At 42.9% G+C, this 13214-nt stretch overlaps 1 protein-coding gene across 1 annotated transcript in view; it reads left to right on the top strand.

Annotated features, from left to right (window-relative positions):
* The window catches only part of PSMD1 (proteasome 26S subunit, non-ATPase 1), a 188651-nt gene that overhangs the window by 13672 nt on the left and 161765 nt on the right, over nt 1–13214 (top strand). The window contains exons 6-12 of the mRNA XM_030215782.1: nt 3498–3641; nt 3812–4044; nt 4816–4876; nt 5684–5812; nt 9870–9958; nt 11452–11530; nt 11710–11883. Of these exons, the coding sequence (XP_030071642.1) occupies nt 3498–3641; nt 3812–4044; nt 4816–4876; nt 5684–5812; nt 9870–9958; nt 11452–11530; nt 11710–11883 (909 nt within the window). The remainder of the gene's footprint in view (nt 1–3497; nt 3642–3811; nt 4045–4815; nt 4877–5683; nt 5813–9869; nt 9959–11451; nt 11531–11709; nt 11884–13214) is intronic.

Genomic DNA, 13214 nt, shown 5'->3' with positions numbered 1-13214 from the left:
AATCTGGAGACACTAATGCTATATTTCTTGGTGTCCTTAGTGGACCAGTCCAGATCCTGTGGTTTGTGCTTGTCAACCAGCAGATGGAGTCAGAGAACAAAGACTTGTGAGTTCTGCCCTGTAAGGGCGCAGCCTTAGATCTTAAGTATTTCTCTGTCTCCAGCATATGGTGACACATACTGTGCAACTTCTAGACTGGTTATGTGCACCATCTCCTGGGCCATTTGGAGAACTGGGATGCAGTTGTTGAGCAGGGGGATACTTCAGCTCCACATTAGAGAGTCTTTTTTTTTTGTTTGTTTTTAATGGTGCAGAAGGGATATCTCAGAGAAGTCTGAGTTATGTCCTTTTATTATTGAATTCTTAATTTTTGTCCCCAAAAAAAAGGAAAGAAGAATAATAAAACAAGCAGGAGATGAATCTTGTATTTGTTTGCTGTACTAACTCATACTATGTGTGATGATACCCAAGTCAGCCATTCCATTCAGATGGCAGGTTTTGAAGGGGTGGAAGGGGTCATCTCTAAACTGGCCAGCCCCATGGGAGTTTGGGTAGACAGCCAACCTGTGCTATCGAGGAGACAGTCATTTTTAGCAGGCTCAATTGCTGGAGTGGTCTGGCGCCTGAAGAAACTCTGACACAGAAGAATGGCGGCCCTGGTGAAGTGTGTTAAACTTCCTTGATGTGGGGGCGAGCTGAGGCACTGCTGGAGAGTTTGCCTCTTGTCACAGAGGCCCTCTACTGCTGCTGGGCATGGTGGGGGTAGGGGGAGCCATGTGATGGGCAAGATGATGATCTTTTATCTCCGGTAGTACAGCCCTATGGCTCTCAGGCAGAATCCATGGATGGGTAGCCATTTTGGTGCACTTTTCCTGAGAAGTGGCTTCAGCGTCAGGAGTCTGGCTACCAGGCTTTGGGTATGGACTCCCAGAGAAGGATTTTGGAAGCTTCAGAGGCTTTTGCAAATCCTTTGATAGCTCCTTTTGACTGGGGAATCTCGGGGAGCGGGGATGCCATTTTTACTGAGTCTATATTGCTGATACATAAAGCCTTTCTGTTAAAGAGTGCACACAGGGTTCAAGGAGCAGAGGTTTGTTTGTGTTTTTTTTTAAAGTTCAAATATTTTTATTAGAAGTTTGCTTGACAAAATAGAAATTAGTGCAAACTAGAAACTTAAACCAGTACAAAACTAAAGCAATTCAAATGGGGAGAACCCTGAGGCATTTCTCTGTAAGCAAACAGTAGGTAGGATAAGTATTTTTCTCAGTCTCCTGTTTCTACGAAAGTCTTCAATATGTGCTTTAATGTACCATTAAATCTCTCCACCAACCCATTAGTTTCAGGGTGATATGATGTGGTACGTACAGATTCTACTCCACAGTGTGCCATCAGATTCTGGATCAGCTCAGACATGAACTGTATCCCTTGGTCTGAGGGTATTTGCTACTACTACTACTATTTAGCATTTCTATAGCGCTACAAGGCATACGCAGCGCTGCACAAACATAGAAGAAAGACAGTCCCTGTTCAATGAGCTTACAATCTAATAGACAAAAAATAAATAAAGTAAGCAAATCAAATCAATTAATGTGTACAGGAAGGAGGAGAGGAGGGTAGGTGGAGGTGAGTGGTTACAAGTGGTTACGAGTCAAAAGCAATGTTAAAGAGGTGGGCTTTCAGTCTAGATTTAAAGGTGGCCAAGGATGGGGCAAGACGTAGGGGCTCAGGAAGTTTATTCCAGGCGTAGGGTGCAGCGAGACAGAAGGCGCGAAGTCTGGAGTTGGCAGTAGTGGAGAAGGGAACAGATAAGAAGGATTTATCCATGGAGCGGAGTGCACGGGAAGGGGTGTACATAAGTACATAAGTACATAAGTAGTGCCATACTGGGATAGACCAAAGGTCCATCTAGCCCAGCATCCTGTCACCGACAGTGGCCAATCCAGGTCAAGGGCACCTGGCACGCTCCCCAAACGTAAAAACATTCCAGACAAGTTATACCTAAAAATGAGGAATTTTTCTAGTCCATTTAATAGCGGTCTATGGACTTGTCCTTTAGGAATCTATCTAACCCCTTTTTAAACTCCGTCAAGCTAACCGCCCGTACCACGTTCTCCGGCAATGAATTCCAGAGTCTAATTACACGTTGGGTGAAGAAAAATTTTCTCCGATTCGTTTTAAATTTACCACACTGTAGCTTCAACTCATGCCCTCTAGTCCTAGTATTTTTGGATAGCGTGAACAGTCGCTTCACATCCACCCGATCCATTCCACTCATTATTTTATACACTTCTATCATATCTCCCCTCAGCCGTCTCTTCTCCAAGCTGAAAAGCCCTAGCCTTCTCAGCCTCTCTTCATAGGAAAGTCGTCCCATCCCCACTATCATTTTCGTCGCCCTTCGCTGTACCTTTTCCAATTCTACTATATCTTTTTTGAGATACGGAGACCAGTACTGAACACAATACTCCAGGTGCGGTGTAGGGAAGGACGAATGTGGAGAGATACTGGGGAGCAGCAGAGTGAATACATTTATAGGTTAGTAGAAGAAGTTTGAACAGGATGCGAAAATGGATAGGGAGCCAGTGAAGGTATTTCTTGCAGGTATCCTACCCGGGAAAATACTTCTAGCAGGGCAGTGGCAATTTTCTCTGATTCTATGGAGGAGAAGGTTACTGCTTCAGGATATCTGGTAGCAAAGTCCACCACTGTCAATATATATCTTTTTCCCAGTTCGCCTAGGGACAGCTATAGAGGCCCCACAGTATCCACAGCTATTCTCTCAAAAGGTTTCAGGGGAGCTCGGGGGTGGTCTTGGGCCTTACCCACTCTTTTGCACGCATCACAGGTTTGACAATAGTCCGCTATGGCTCGAGATACTCTGGCAGGGATTTCAGACTCCCATCCACTTTAAGGACTGCTTTACTACCACTATAACTAATCATTTTTATAGTGCTACTAGTGCTTTGCTACATTCTATAGGTTCTGGATTGGTCTGGTAAAGGTGACAAAGAAGGAGAAATTAGGTCTTACCTGTTAATTTTCTTAAGTCCTACCAGAGGCGGTCTTGAGTGCTGCAGGGGTTTTGCACTTCTCTATGTCTTGTTTCTGTTTTGTGTTTACTAAAGAGTCCTGTTTCTGCTGGTTGTTATAAATAGGTTTGAAACGGCTGGTATTGTTCTTAGGACTCAAGAAAAAGGAAGAACAATTTGTCATTCAAAATACTGAAAATAGAAGGCTACACGGTGGCCTTATAGGGCAAGCTCACAAGTCTTTGTCTCAATCTGTTGTTTCAGCACAAACCACAGGTTCTGGTAGGTCTAAAGGAAAGAAAATTAAAAGGCAAGGCCTAATTTTTCCTTTGGTTGTGCTATTGCAGGCGGCATGTTACTGTATCACTTTGTACAGTAATCAAGGTGAGGGCTGTTTGTGTTTTTTTTTTTTTTTTGGCAGTAACTCTTGGTTGGAACGTGCTGGAGTTGTTTGTGTTTGTGTTGCAGAATGATGTCCCGGGAATGCTGGCATATAGCCTGAAGGTCTGCATGTCTCTGATGCAAAACAAGCAGTTCCGTAACAATGTGCTGAGAGTGCTGGTAAAAATCTACATGAACTTGGAGAAACCGGACTTCATCAATGTCTGCCAGGTAGGCCACAGCATGGTTGCCGCTGCTCGTTTGATCATTCCATCCCTGCATCGAGTGCAGCTAGCTCAGAAATGCAGCTTTGTTCCACATATTTCTGTGAGAGTTCAGATACATCTGTGGCATACTTTTTCCTTCTATTCAAGTTTTTCTGTCTCTTCTCCTTTTCCCAGTGCCTGATTTTCCTGGATGACCCCCAGGCAGTGAGTGACATTCTGGAGAAGTTGGTTAAGGAAGACAGCCTCCTCACGGCATATCAGATCTGCTTTGACTTATATGAAAGTGCAAGCCAGCAGTTCCTATCCGCCGTCATCCAAAACCTACGCACTGTGGGCACACCCATTGCCTCTGTGCCTGGTTCCACCAACACTGGCACTGTCCCTGTCTCTGGAGTGGATAGAGACAGGTGAGCAGAATTCATCTAACTGAAATGGTTTAGTCTCTTGGAAAGGAGGCCATCGCCATAGATAAACCTTTCAGTGCCTCTTACAGATAACCTTGTAAAGCCAGTCTAAGTAGGGATTGAGCATATGAAGTGTTGTGGTGAGGGGAGGTATAGCAGTGAAAGGGAGAATTGGTTGTGTGAAACTTTAGAAGAGGGAGAATGACTTGTTTTGTCTACAGCCTCTGACTTTTAAAACTTGAAATCTGTGGAACGGGAAAAGATTACTGTTTGTAAATCCAAAGCAACACCTGACATACTGCTGGCCCCATACCGTGATCTGATCTCCATTTCTGACTTTTCTCTCCATATTGCTCAGGAATGGGGAAGCTACAGAGGTAGTGTTCAGAGCACCCTGTCACCCCCACTGTATGGATTAGGGACAGGAAGTCATGGTTACTGCTTAAGAGTGGCGCTTAAGTTTCTGTATTCAGGACCCACGATTGCAGGGTTCTGGAAGGACCCAGGACCATAACTGCAATATGTTGAGATGGGTTGGGGATATAAAATAAAACAGAGAGTCCCTGGGTGGTTGGTAATGAAGACTGTTGTTGCCAGAGCTCAGCTCTTGTTCCAAGCAAACGGAGTGTAGAGGAGCGAGAGAAACTGCTGGTGTAAAGAAAAGACCTCCCTCTTGCTCCCAAGGACCTGGGGTCCCTGTCGGTGCTTGCAGAGGAGGGACGTCAGTGGGTGTATGCAGTGTATTATCTACACTTTGTTTTTGTTCTGGTGTAGTGAAACGGTGGAAGCTGAAGAAAAGTCGGGAAGCCCATCTGCTGGGAAATCTACAGATGCAGTGAGTATAGTTGGGGGTTCCCCCCCCCCCCCCCCCCCCCCCGGTTGTCTCTTCACACGTGGGCATCTCTGGCAGCCACAAGTGTTCAATCCTTGCCCCCCCCCCCCCTTCCCAATCAGCTCGGAGTGCTGTCTTAGGCATCTGACTCATGCATCCGCCAGCTTTGAGGGCTAGAGCCACCATCTACCTATTCAGTGTTAGATCACCCCTTTTCACTGGTAGCTCAAGGCGAGTTACAGTCAAGTATAGTAGATCTGGTGATCTCAGCCCAGCCAGCTATGGACAGACCATGAGAGCTAGAGGAGAGTATTCTGCTTGGAATGTGGTTGGAAGGGGTTAGCCTTGGAACGTGGTAAAAGACATTCAGGGACCCACATTTTTGTTTATCTGTCACACGTTCATATGTTGGCTCTGCGAGTGGGTAGCACCAACTGCCTGGTACTGTTACTGCTGTCTCCTTTCCCCTCAGAGCCCATAGATCGTTCACCCAGCTCTTACCATGTTACATGTTTATGTGCTTATTTAACTTAACACAGTAATAAAATTTTATATGTTCCTATTGTTAAATTACTTAACACCTACACTTTAAAGAGTTGTTAGGATTAATATCTCTGATGTATAAGAAAATCTTTGAATAAAAAATATTTTAAAAAACCCCAACCCAACTAACAATCTTACATAATGTTTCAAAGTGCAGTACGACTGGCGGTAGCTTTGGGAGGTGGGATTTATTTCAGGGACCAGTCTCCCGCCGGAGTGCCCGTCTGAGTGCCTCTTTTTTTTTTTTTTTTTTTTTTTTTTTTGCAGACTCAGGAACCAAAAGACCAGATTTCAAAAATGATTAAAATTTTAAGTGGTGAAATGGCTATTGAGTTGCATCTGCAGTTTTTGATACGAAATAACAACACGGACCTGATGATTCTGAAGAACACAAAGGTGGGTGCCACTTCCCTCTGGGTCCCAGCTTGGGGATTGTAGTGGTCCTCAGTCAGGCGAGTCCTAGCCTCGGCTTTGCCACACCTCACTGGATGGCTTTTAGCAGGATACTGACTTCTGGTAGAAGCTTTTATTATTGGGCAGTAGTGAGTGACAGGCTCAGAGTACATACATGACCCACATCCCTTGTTAATTCAGTGTAAAGGAAGCCTTCAAGAACACTCTCTGTATCTTCTACTTTCTCAGCTGCTAAAAGTGCGCAAAAGTTTTTTTCTGTTCAGTCAGCTTCATGTATTGTGAGTAGAAATAAACCGGGCTGCTGCTGCTGTTATCGTACAGGCACCGGTCCACTTACCCCCACTACCTCTGTGCACTAACTCTAGAGTGGAGGAGTGGCCTAGTGGTTAGAGCACTTGTCTTGACGTCCAGAGGTGCCTGGTTCAAATACCACTGCTGCTCCTTGTGATCTTGGGCAAGTCACTTAATCCTCTATATCTTGTATATCCATCCCATGGTTTTCAGTATCACCTTTATGCTGATGACCCCCAGATCTACCTCTCCACATCAGAAATGTCAGCAGGAATCCAAGCCAAAGTATCAGCCTTCCTGTCTGACATTGCTGCCTGGATGTCTCACCACCATCTGAAACTAAACATGACCAAGACTGAGCTTCTTATCTTTTCCCCCTAAACCAACCTCTCCTCTTCCTGCATTCTTTATCTTTGTGGATAACACTCTCATCCTCCCCATCTCATCAGCTTGTAACTTTGGGTCATCTTCGACTTCTCTCTCTCTCTCTTTCTCTGCACATATTCAACAGACTGCTAAAACCTGTCGTTTCTTTCTCTTTATTACCAAAATTCATCCTTTTCCTTTCTGAGCACACTACCAGAATCCTTATGCACACCCTTATCCAAACCTCTCACTAGACTATTTCAGCTTGCTTCTCACAGGTCTCCCACTTAGCCATCTCTCTCCTCGTCAATCTGTTCAAATTCTGCTGCACGACTTATATTCTGCCACTGTCGCTACGCTCATATTAGCCCTCTCCTCAAGTCACTTCATTGGCTCCCTGTCCGTTTCCGCATACAGTTCAAACTCCTCTTATTGACCTATAAGTGCATTCACTCTGCAGCTCCTCAGTACCTCTACACTCTTATTTCTCCCTACACTCCTCCCCGGGAACTCTGTTCACTGGGTAAATCTCTCTTATCTGCACCCTTCTTCTCCACCGTTAACTCCAAACTCCGTTCCTTTTATCTTGCTGCACCATACGCCTAGAATAGACTCCCTTAGCCGGTATGTCAAGCTGCATCTCTGGCCGTCTTCAAATCTAGGCTAAAAGCCCACCTTTTTAATTCTGCTTTTAACTCCTAATCTGGAATTCGTTGCCGGAGAACGTGGTACGGGCGGTTAGCTTGACGGAGTTTAAAAAGGGGTTAGATAGATTCCTATAGGACAAGTCCATAGACCGCTATTAAATGGACTTGGAAAAATTCCGCATTTTTAGGTATAACTTGTCTGGAATGTTTTTACGTTTGGGGAGCGTGCCAGGTGCCCTTGACCTGGATTGGCCACTGTCGGTGACAGGATGCTGGGCTAGATGGACCTTTGGTCTTTCCCAGTATGGCACTACTTATGTACTTATGTACTTATGTACTAGTACCCATGTTTTATCTTTCCCACCTTAGTAATTCCTTTATCTCTTATTTGCCTTGTTTGTCTGTCCTAGTTAGATTGTAAGCTCAGTTGAGCAGGACTGTTTCTTTATGTCCAGTGTACAGTGCTGCATACATTTAGTAGTGCTACAGAAATGATAAGTAGTAGTATGTATATATCTTCTGTTTAGCAAGTCCCAGATTTTCCTTCATTTTTAGCCACAGTTTTACAACAAATGGTAATTAGGTGTTTCAGCTCATAAACTTATCATTTATTAAACTATTTACACACCAAGGGACCCTTCAGATTGTTTTTCAAACTAATTCTCCTTGAAAGAAACTTAGCAGAGACATTTGTATGTAAAAGGTTCCCTTTATAAAATTGCCAGTAAGAAATGCCATTTAAATATTTTCAGTGTTCTGTAGACGCATCATGATTTGTCTTGCAGTTCATATAGATGTAAATAAAAGTCCAGACAAGCTGGCTATTAGTACAGCCGTCTTTCAGAGTGACCTGCTCAAATGAAGAAAGGACATTTGTTGGGGTGTCTGAGGCAGAGGTGCACAGCATAGTCAGAAGGCTGTAGTTATTTGTTTTCTTCCCTAATAGTTCAAATTTGTTTGTAAATTGAACAGAAATGTAAATACACTGTAGGCCCAATGTAAAGCAGATTTGGGGGAGGGGTGTCTGTGTTTGCATTTTAAATTAATTCGCTATGGATCTACAGTATAATATGCTAAACACACAATTTGACTTTTTTTTTTTTTAATTATATGTGATCCCACGTTATATGGGGATGCATTATACAGGGTTTATATTGTATTGAACATTTTTGTGCAAATCAGTATACGCAGATGCCACCGATCTTCCAGAGCATTGCATGCATCAAAATTTGGCAAGAAATGTTTATGGTACATAAAGTAATCCAAATGATGGGTGGGGGGAGGTCCTCGCAGGGTTCACAAAAAGTCAAGCAAGCGGAAAATGGGTGAAAGTGGCCTTTGGCGCTAATTGGCTGCATGGCTTGGCTCTCGGAGGAGAGTTGACTGTGTGGCAAGCCACACAGCACATATCGCTCCATTGCTCCCATGTTTTTTCCTTTCATTGACTCTGATATTTGTTCAACTGAACTATTACGACCCCTGAGGAAGAAATCTTGGCTGAAACACGGGTCTCTTTTGGATCGGCTGATTTTGAATAAAATTCTTGGATTCTCTTATTCCTTTTTTGCCTTGGTTCATTGGAACTGCTCACTTTCACCTGTTTAGTGCTTGAATGGTACATGAAGCACTGTGGTGTCAGAGTAACAGGAGTTAGAATTAAAAGTGACATCTCCGCTTACACCCTGTTCTGTCTAAGGTATTTTAATGTGTATTCTGTTGACATTGTAAAATGGGGGCAGTTAAAAAGTGAGCACCAAGCCAGTATTTTGTAATCGCACACCAGATCTGTTAGAATACTAAATGTAGATGTGACCACTTAACTCCTGGGGTAGAACAGGCGTAGCTGCTGGCACCTAAATGTGGAAGTTGTGCATGTAACTGCCAGTGTGCACTAAAGTAATCATCGTAGCCCTGACCCACTTATACCCTGCTCATATATGTCCCCTTTGCAGTTGTGCGCTGTAGTATTTAGGTGCCATCTTTTTGCCCCTATTCTATACCTCACTAATGCAGTGGGGGGCTAGATTCTATGTGTGGTGCCTGATAAAAGCACTATTCTATAAGTTGGGCGCAGTTTCTAGAATAGCGCTTATGCCTCTAGGTGCAGCCATTTGCACCAACTAAAATGATGTGAAAATTAGGCATGTATCCCCCTTATTCTATAGCAATGTGTGTAAATGTTAGGAGCGCCCTCGCTCTGCCCATGACTCCCATTTCTGTCCCCTTTTTTTTTTTTTATTACTTGCCTGGGTCCCACACCTAAATTTACGCATGTAAATTTAAATTAAATCAGTGGCAATTGCTCGTTAAGCCAATTTGCAGTAATTGGCTCGTTCAATTAAATTGCACGTACAATTTTTGGCAACTTTTAAAGAATTTAAAGGCCACAAATTGTGAATAATTCAGTGCCAATTTAGGTCTAGTCAAACAATTGAGTTTAAAGGGTAAAGGGTCATGAATTTGATATACATTTGGGTACAACCAAAGCGGTTTACATATATTATATGCAAGTACTTTCTCTGTCCCTAGAGGGTGCTCAATCTAAGTATTGTACCTGGGACAGACACGGGGAAGGTAGCGTGGAATGTTGCCCCGATTTGGGTTTCTACCAGGTACTTGTGACCTGGCTTGGCCACTGTTGGGCTAGATTGTCCCAGTATGGCTACTCCTTATTTCTTCTGTCTCCTGTACGGGTGTGTTTCCTTTTCACAGACATACGTTTCATTTCTTTCCAGGATGCTGTTCGGAATTCAGTGTGTCACACGGCAACAGTCATAGCAAACTCGTTTATGCACTGTGGAACAACCAGTGACCAGTTCCTTCGGTAAGTGGAGCTCTGCTTTGACCTCCTTAGAGTATGTGTTTTTGGGGGGAGAATGGAGAGCTCTTATTGTATATGTGTTTAACTTGATAACATTACTGGCGGCTCAAAAAATGCATTTGCAAATCATCCCAAAAATGTTTTGAGATGATTTGCAATACAGAGCAGTTTTCAAAAGCTTTTTACAGAGGGTAAAATAACTCTCTGATCATTCCCAGCCCTCAGTGTGGTAAAAGTACATGTGGGCTTTCACTGAGCCAGGTTAAAAAGAAATGTTTCCAAGGCATGTAAGTTTGGGAGAATGAAACAGTCAAAATTAGCACACTGTCTTCCAGTGGAAATCAGCTTATAGAAAGAGCTGATGCAAAGTCTGTGGCCATTCTTAGTGCATATATGTTACAAGTATTTTCAGAGAAGGGAGGGTTCCTGTTGAGAATTAGTCTAAAGTATGAGAATAAAAGCAGCCATGCACATGTTTTACACCAAATGGACCCCAAAAAACAAGGATTCTTTCTTGTGCACACCATTTAAAAGGGAATTGTTTGTACCAAAGCAAGTTGTTTCTTGTATGGAGCCTTCACTCGCTGACACACAACCTGAAAAATAACACATCAAGTTCTGGGCAAGCTCTGCCCTCATCCCAATATGTGAGCAATAGGAAAAGGAACTCTTCATTCTTTTCTAGGTAAAATTCAACTAGCTTAGTCAGGCAGAGTAGAATAAACAGGAGGATGCTGAAACTGGTAAGTGCATCATGGAGTAACAGGCCTGGTTTTGATGTTTGTTCATTCTTGTAAGGCACTGGCTATCTGACTTACCCCACCCAGAACACAAGTGGAGAAATCTGTTCAAGAAGGGGGGTGCTTTTTGTATAGTCTGTGGGTACTTTCCACTTGTGGACCCTGTACCAACTTTCAAAGTGAAAGTATGCACATATTTCTAGTTTGATAATTGTCTAAGGAAAAAGTATCCGCTTGTACAGATTTTAATCCCTGATGCCCCCCTCCCCTGAGGATAACTTCAGTGCCTGCAGGTGGGGAGCAAAGCACAGGGTGAACAGTCCGTTCTGTAGGTAAAACGCTGATTTAGCTACAGGGACTGGCTTAGACACTTCTATATGTATTTAGTAGGGTATTTTGCACTGAGGATAATGCAGTAATTCAGCCCGAAACAGCCTGTTACAAATTCAGCTTTTTAGAGCCTTGAACTAGTTAAGTGTGGTATTACAGGATCATTTGGTGTCTTTGCTGTTGAACCTCTGGGTTGCACAGAGTGAGGATGGGGGTGGGTGAGAAGATTCTGAGCTCCAAGGATGAACTGCCTGTAGCATGGATAAATGAGAAGCTGCCTTGGAAACGTTGAGTCTGTGATGCTTCAGTACTGCTGTCTGGCAGCAGTTAGTGCTGTGCTGCTCTAGGAATTGTTATGGTGACTTGGTAGCACAATGATGTGTGTCGTTCTACTTGATACTGTCACGGATTCTTTTTTTCTTGCAGAGATAATTTGGAATGGCTGGCAAGAGCCACTAACTGGGCCAAGTTTACAGCCACAGCCAGCCTAGGTGTCATACACAAGGTAGAGTAATTCTTTCAGCCTTGTAGGTAACGGAGAAGAAAGAAGCACGTCTCTGAAGCTTTAGAGAATCGGGGATTTGATTGCTGAGAATTTGCTGTCTATAACAGCAGCATGAGACTGGGAAGCATCAGCTGTAATTTCTGTTGGTACCTGAACACTGTCTCTCAATGAACTTTCAGGGCCACGAGAAGGAAGCACTACAGCTGATGGCCACATACCTGCCCAAGGATACGTCTCCTGGCTCAGCCTACCAGGAGGGAGGAGGGCTGTACGCTTTAGGCCTCATTCATGCCAATCATGGTGGAGACATCATCGACTACCTGCTTAACCAGTTAAAGAATGCCAGCAATGATGTAAGCACTAAGACCTCCTTTGCAACTTCTTTCCCCAGGAGGCTCTTGCTCTCTACTTTTCTCTCTATCTAGTGCTGAGTAGGGGTGTGCAGGGCAAACGTTTTCATTTTGTTCTCTTCTGTTTTAGATTTTTCATTTTCTAATATTTGTTCCGTTTCAGAGCAGTGTTGTCAGTACACACTCTTTTGCGGTAGTATGCACTATTTAAGCAAAAGGGTGCACTGTTTTGCGATAATGAGCCCTTTTGTTCAAATAGAATAGACAGTGAACACTATTAATTGAACAGGAAAAAAGCCTCAAAACTTTGGATTAAAAATGACATGGGAAATGAATGCACATCCCTAATGCCGTGTACTCCAGTGCCCTCTAGAGGCCAAGGACAGTTATAGCATACCTCAAATATGAACAGAAAATATGAATTGAAATTTCTGAAACCTAGTGGAAGGAGGACAATCAATGGGACACTGTGTTATCAGCGTACAAATTATATTGCAATGATAGAGTGAATCAAGTTGGAGAGGGGGTGTTGGGTTATATGATTGAGTCAAACAGCAGTGTGGAATCCTTATGGGATTGAAATTCCATGTGTGAAGGGAAGGAGTATTCTGGTAGGGTTGTACTGCTGTCCACAAGGATAGAATGAACAGACAGATGAAGAAATGTTTACAAAAATTAGGAAAGCTTGCAAATTGGGCAACAGTATAATAATGGGTGATTTCAATTGCCACATTATTGATTGGATAAATGTCACATCAGAGAGGGAAGTAAAATTCTAGGAGCCGACAAGATGGAGCTATTTTACATCTAGTCCTTAGTGGAATGCAGGGATTAGTATGAAATTTGAGCTAATATGTGGAAGTCAATAAGGAAATCTACTGTAGCAGTGTTTAATTTTCAAAAGGGTGACTATGATAAACTGAAAAGAAAAATGTTTAAAAAAGCAAAAAGGGTCAGCTGCAAAGGTTAGGACTTTAAATCAGGTAATGGACATTGTTTAAAAATACCATCTTGGAAGCCCAGATCAGATGTATTCCACGTATTAATAAAGGTGGAATGAACGACAGCCAGCATGGCTAAAAGGTGACATTTAGCTATTAGAGCTAAAAGAGCAAGGCTCCAAATGAAACAAATAAGCAACATAAACACTGACCAGTTAGATGTAAAGCACTGATGATAAAAAAAGCTAAAAAAGAATATGAAGAGAAACTTTCCACAGAAGCAAAAACTCATAGTGTCATGTAATGTCTTAGTGTGATTGTTTATTAAAATTTAATATACTGTTTTTGTGCAAATTAAAGCGGTTTACATAAAATAATAATAAAACAGGAAAT

This window comes from Microcaecilia unicolor, chromosome 10 (assembly GCF_901765095.1).
Source record: "Microcaecilia unicolor chromosome 10, aMicUni1.1, whole genome shotgun sequence".
Taxonomy (NCBI): Eukaryota; Metazoa; Chordata; class Amphibia; order Gymnophiona; family Siphonopidae; genus Microcaecilia; species Microcaecilia unicolor.
The sequence above is the reverse complement of the archived record's forward strand: the minus strand, read 5'-3'. Positions and strand labels throughout refer to the sequence as shown.